Below are 6,000 nucleotides of genomic sequence, written 5' to 3' on the forward strand. Positions count from 1 at the left end.
CCACTACCAACTGATCATGCCCATATTGACAATGCCAATGGCTACCTTGAGGCCACGCCAGGCTCTGAAACAAGCCTTCCCTTCAACTTCCTTTCAGTCAGACTTGCAGTTTGAGAGGAAATATGGCTAAACTTCTTGCTGCCAAAAAGGAAAAACCCCTGACTATATCAAATGGTACTTTTGTTTGATACGGTGGAGTCTAACCCTGAGACTCTACCTCACCAGAACAATTCCAGACCCCTCCTTCACACCTGGAGTTCCATTACAACAGAAAACAGGGTCCTCTTGATGTCTGGAGGGCACATTTTTGCTACATATCTAGAAAAGCTTTCAGGAATGTGTCTGTTTGCCACTTGGGACCCAGAAAGGCCACTTCATGTCCTCACAACACTTTGCCAAATGAGTGATTTCAAGTAATTCTAAACTATTATTTGGCATGCCTCCCAGTCCTCCTACAAGTACCACATTTTTCGCTCTATAAGACGCACTTTTTTCCCCCTCAAAAGTAAGGGGAAATGTCTGTGCGTCTTATATGGCGAATGTGTGTGTGCCCGACGCCCGGGACACTGCTGGCCCGCCTGCACCACGTGGCACCACCTGGCCGGCACGTGCTTGACTCGTGCTGCTCCGCCCCCACCTCCCCGGCGCAGGTGAGAGCTGTGCCGCTCAGGGGGAGCGGTGTGGAGGAGGAGGAGCCACGGGCTTTAACCCGCCAGCTGCACGGAGAGATGGACTGCTCACCCCCACTGCCCGGGAAGACCTGCCACTGCTGCGCCGCCCGGAAGACCACCGCCGGCACACTGCCGGCCTGGCTGCACCACACCTGGCCGGCATGCAATTGGCGCGCCCTGCTCTGCCCCCCTCCTCCGGCGCAGGTGAGAGCTGTTAATCACAGGTCGGTGTGTGTTTTCAAATGGCAACCCATCTTTTAATGAAGCCCATGGGGAAGTGATGGGGAATGTGCCTGTGATTATCAGGAAGCTTTCCATGGATCCCTCCTCTAAAAACTAGGTGCGTCTTATGGTCAGGTGTGTCTTATAGAGTGAAAAATATGGTATGTGGTTAATCAGCCAGAACCTTAACTTCTTCCTGCTGCCTTCCTAATAGGTATATCACTTCTACAGCAATGTACTGCAGTAACATGGGTTCAGCCCGCTGCATTTACTGCTGCCTGAATATCAGAGGCTGCACTGATGCAGCTTTTGGCAGAACCCACCTTTCTTGGATTCTGCTGTGTTATCTCTCCTCTCCATTAAGTCGTTTTGCTATTCACTCATCTATAGGTATGAGTCACAAAGATGATGGAGGCAGGTAGGCAGCTTACCTGTAACTGTCGTACTTGAGGTGGCCATCTGTTAACCCAAGCAGCCCTCCCACCTCACTTCGATGTCTTGCCTTTTCATTTCTTCTGCTGTGGCACAATTGTACCTGAGAAGCAGGTGGAAGCCACACTTGGAGTGTGTGCAGGAAAGGTGTCAATGCTCTCACCTAAGCTCTGTTTAATGACTTCCAAATGACTTCTGTACAGGTACATCTGTAAGTTCACAAATGCTCATTCAAAGAGCCAGTTACATGGAAGAAAACTGTTCTTTCTGACTTGTGTTCCTCAGCTCACCCTTCTAACAGGAAGCAAATAGAGCATCTGGACCTGACTCCTTACCCTTTTTGGCTTTAACTCCAGAAGCCACCATGAGAAATGCAAAACACTGTATGACTGACAGCAGTCATGCAGCATATGGTTCAGCATATGCAGTCTGTAGTCTAAAAGGAGGAGGAAGACAATGGGACAATGGTGTTGGGGAAAATACCTGCCAGAGCTACCAGTTGCTTAATTGACAGTACTGGTTGGATGCTCCAACTCTCCTTAGCATTCTCTTAACATTTTCTTGGCTATTTAATTGATGCAGTAAGTTTAGGGACTGCTTTTGCGGGAGAAAATACTCTAGTCCAGCCTCAAACAATTCAAGTGTACTTTTTTTCTGATTTCAATGTAATAGTTTACTCCGTTTCTCATTGTCTACCCTAACCTGGTGCATTCTAGACATGTTTGATGGCAGCTTATGTGAGTCTTGACACCAGCATCTTCAGGACACAAGATTGAGACAGGCTGCTTTGATCCTTTAATCTTCTGTTCCTCTGTCATCTGTCTCTGTATAGGTTCATTGGTTTAATTCTCAGGACACCTGTTTTGTTTTACAGGGTGTGTGTCATGCCTAGATTATGATGAACACTATATTCTGACTTTTCCAAATGGTTATGGGAGGCAAGTGACACTTCATACTTCTCAGCAACTTTTAAAATGGTGCTAAATTGCTTTTGCCTAGGTATTGAAAGGTGTCTTGCGTTATCTTCACAGATCTATTCTCACAGTGCCGTGGATAGAACTGGGAGGAGAGTGCAGCATTAGCTGCTCCAAGACAGGCTATAACGCTAGCATAATCTTTCACACAAAGCCTTTCTATGGAGGGAAAAAGCACAGAGTTACAGCAGAAATCTTGTAAGTTTGTTTGCTTGTTTTTTTAAAAATGAGAAGGCTGTAGGAGAGAGGAATCTTACCAAAACAAAACAAAACCAGTGTGGTGCAAGAGTACAGCAACTTTTTTGGCCCAAGGGCCAATTTTACTTCAGGCAAGCACATTGGAGGCAGCAGCATGCATAGGCCTCTAACGTTTGTTTGTTTTTTCTCACACACATTACTGTTCATGCTGCCGAAATGCCTCCCTCGTATATTGCAGTTAGTCTTAAAAGTTTAACACAGTGTAAGATAAGCAGGGAGAGTTCCCATTTGAGGGGAGGAGTGAGAAAGGGAAGAATCTGAAGGGCTGGGTGGGATCTCTCTCTGGCCCAATCAGGCCTACTGGCCAGAGGTTCCCTATCCCAGGCATTGAGCTACTGGGGGTTATTGTAAGCACTTTGCAAACAATTCTTATGGCATTTGTTAAGCATCAAACAAGACTGGAATGGATGGAGATGACTCCTCTTTGTACTCTTTCCTTTCTTTTAGTTCTCCTAATGACAAGAAATCCTTCTGTTCAATTGAAGGAGAATGGAATGGTGTCATGTACGCAAAATATGCAACAGGGGTAAACCATCAATTTTTTTTTATCTTTGCTTAATCAACAGACATGTTTCTGCATTTTGTGATTTTGCCTGTAAAAAAAATGATTATCCATAAGATCTCATTCTGAGTAAATAGTCTTCTTCTTACTAGTAAATCAAGAGTTCAACTCTAAAGGTGTTTCTGATAGTGGAAGTAATCGGATCTCTTACAGGACGAGGCCCAGCATGCTTTGGTGTTACTGTATTGGACCGTGGTTGCTAATAGCATCTTTGTTGTGATATTACTTGCACTGATAGAGGGCTGTTACGAGACTGCATTGTGCAGCAGGAAATAGAGCAGTACCAGTATGTAACTAAAACCAAGATGAAGAACAACTTGAAGTTGAAAATGTAAACATTAATAAAATTCTTCTTTCTTTAGGAGAATGTAGTCTTTATAGATACCAAGAAAATGCCTATCATTAAGAAGAAAGTAAGGAAACTAGAAGATCAAGAAGAACATGAGTCACGCTGGTAAGACCTCAGCATACTTTCCCTACCTGCCTGTTCAGAAAAATATTCAGAGATTGTTGAAGAGTCCTAAGTCACATAAATTAAATACCATGACATGAATAATCAGTAAACATATAATGAGCAAATTTGCAGTTCATTGATGTTTAGGAATAACACTTAACCTTATCTCATCCTATTGCTTGGTGGGAGACCTTTCCATGCTCATCCAAATTAAAGCATTGTTTCCTGAAGTCATTATATGAAGCTGCAACTGGGGCCATTTTGAACTTAGGCAATGGGTGCAATTTTTCAAAAAGTCTACCATTCTGTGTAAATGTTGTTATGGTGGGTTTCTCTTTTTAAGCCTATGGAAAGACGTGACGTTCAACTTAAAAATCAGAGACATTGATGCAGCTACTGAAGCTAAGCATAGGCTTGAGGAAAGGCAAAGAGCTGAAGCTAGAGCCAGAAAGGAGAAAGAGATTCCTTGGGAGACACGGGTAAGTTTTATTCAACTGCTTGTCATATTGTAGTTCTTCCTGTTCCTATAGTGAGATGGTTAAATGAGTGCTCTTTTCTTACAGCTATTCCATGAAGATGGAGAATGCTGGGTTTATGATGAGCCACTTCTCAAGCGACTTGCTGCCAGTAAATACTAAGTGTCTACGAAGTTCAGGCTTAGTGGCAAGAATTGTAACTTTCAAGTACTCTTCTTTTGGAGAGCCTGTCTCCTCCAGTTACGTTCCTATCTCAGGGATACTGGACTTACTGATGCAGTGAACAATTAAAACAGGAAAAGCTTTGACTGTGTAGCAGTAATTTATATTGGCCTTTCCTGTGTGACCTCCTGAGCTTCTAGGAGAATTAATAAAACCTGGGCTTGAGCCCCCTTATCTACATTCTAACCAGAGCTGTAAAAGATGCAGTGAGGCATTTGATGCCAATTACCTATAATTCTGGCATCCTACATAATACATACACATGGCTTCACTTCATTAGAGCCAGCTAGTTTGTGTAAATATGAGCATTTCTTTGGTCAGATTAGAAAATGCAAGATTGTAATCTGCCAGCTAGTATATTTAAAAGAAAATCAGAACTTTTGGCACCTCATTGTTTCTCTCAAAATAACTTTGGTATTTTTAGTAATGAAAATGTAATTATAGTTTACCATTTGGTTCTTGCTGGTACATGCATCTACAAACTTCATAAAATAGATTTTCAAATGTATGCATTGTTTTATTTCATGGTATACCTTTTCATAGCAGGAATACTTTGCAACAGCATTATATTCAATTTAAAACAATGCTGGTAATGTGCTGAGATTGTTCAGTAAGAAATATAATTTGATCACCCAGACCCAAGTCTGCAAGGTAGAGCAGACCCAAGCTCCTTTTAATGGATACCTAGACTATGATCTTGAGTACGTTATAAGTGGCAAGTTTCCTAAAGTGATGTCAGAGTTAGTTTGCAAGATGGTTGCCCAGAAGTGGATATATGGATCCTGTTCCAGATAGCTGTGATAGCTTTAAATCCAAGGGGTTTTTACTGATTGCCTTTCTTTCCTTCAGTGTATGGTAAGTGCACTGGGCCAAAAACACTCTTTATAGGGGAGAAAACACAAAACACTTAGGACTGCAGGTTCTAACTTAGTGCCCACAAGTACACCCAGCATTCTACCTCTATTTCCTGTCACCTCTGTAGCCTGGAAGTGGAAAGTCTCATAATCGCTTGCCTTCCTGCTTCTTTGCAGTTTCAGGCAGCTTGCTGGTATCAAGAAAAGGAAATCAAAGAAAGGGGGAAGAGCCTACCAGCCCATTTTTCCCCCATGTAAAATGTCTGTGGGCCCAAAAACACTGCCTATCCCTTGCTTTACTATATAACCAGCCTAACCTAGGATAAGTAAGTAAAGACTGCTTCCCTAGTATGTACTGAATCTAGGATTAGGAATGCTTGAAGTGCTTCCAACTTCACCCTAGCTGGGACAAAGGATGCCCAATTATCCCTGCAGAGATAATTTTAAGAATCCTATGTATTATTTCATTCTGGACAAACATATGTAATCGATTGTTGTTTCCTTTACAAGACATAAGGAAGGCTCCAGATTATGGTCTTGCTAAATCATTCTTGTATTCCTGTGGATTAAGACTCTGTTGTCTAAGGGAGAAGTATATGTGTGAAGCAGTTAAAAGTGAGCTGTGGCAAGTTGCTCTTAAATTCTGTGCAAAATTACTCCCTTACTTTTTGGTCATTATTCAGCTTGGTTGTATAGAATCTGTAAATGCGTGTTTTGAGTTATCTTTTTCTCCCTCAAAAAGCTGAGCACAGGAGAAAGCACTATGGCTGCAAAAATGGAGAGGATGTAGATTTGTTTTGCCCTGATCCAACTCTATGTCTTTAAAGGTTAGCCATGATTAGTTGATGTACAGCTGAAAGTCACATTTCAAGCAG

The 6,000-nt window shown here is 42.4% G+C and overlaps 1 protein-coding gene across 3 annotated transcripts in view; it reads left to right on the top strand.

Moving 5' to 3' along the window:
- OSBPL9 (oxysterol binding protein like 9) overlaps positions 1-4,779 on the top strand; it is a 77,086-nt gene extending 72,307 nt beyond the window's left edge. For all 3 annotated transcript variants that reach the window (XM_044429850.1, XM_044429851.1, XM_044429852.1), the window contains 6 exons: positions 2,200-2,263; positions 2,357-2,497; positions 3,005-3,083; positions 3,482-3,573; positions 3,917-4,052; positions 4,137-4,779. In XM_044429850.1, coding sequence (XP_044285785.1) covers positions 2,200-2,263; positions 2,357-2,497; positions 3,005-3,083; positions 3,482-3,573; positions 3,917-4,052; positions 4,137-4,211 — 587 coding nt within the window. In that variant the 3' untranslated portion in view covers positions 4,212-4,779. The remainder of the gene's footprint in view (positions 1-2,199; positions 2,264-2,356; positions 2,498-3,004; positions 3,084-3,481; positions 3,574-3,916; positions 4,053-4,136) is intronic.
- The last annotated feature ends 1,221 nt before the right edge of the window (positions 4,780-6,000 follow it).

This window comes from Varanus komodoensis, unplaced genomic scaffold (genome assembly GCF_004798865.1).
Source record: "Varanus komodoensis strain SLA01 unplaced genomic scaffold, ASM479886v1 scaffold20_1, whole genome shotgun sequence".
NCBI classification, from domain to species: domain Eukaryota; kingdom Metazoa; phylum Chordata; class Lepidosauria; order Squamata; family Varanidae; genus Varanus; species Varanus komodoensis.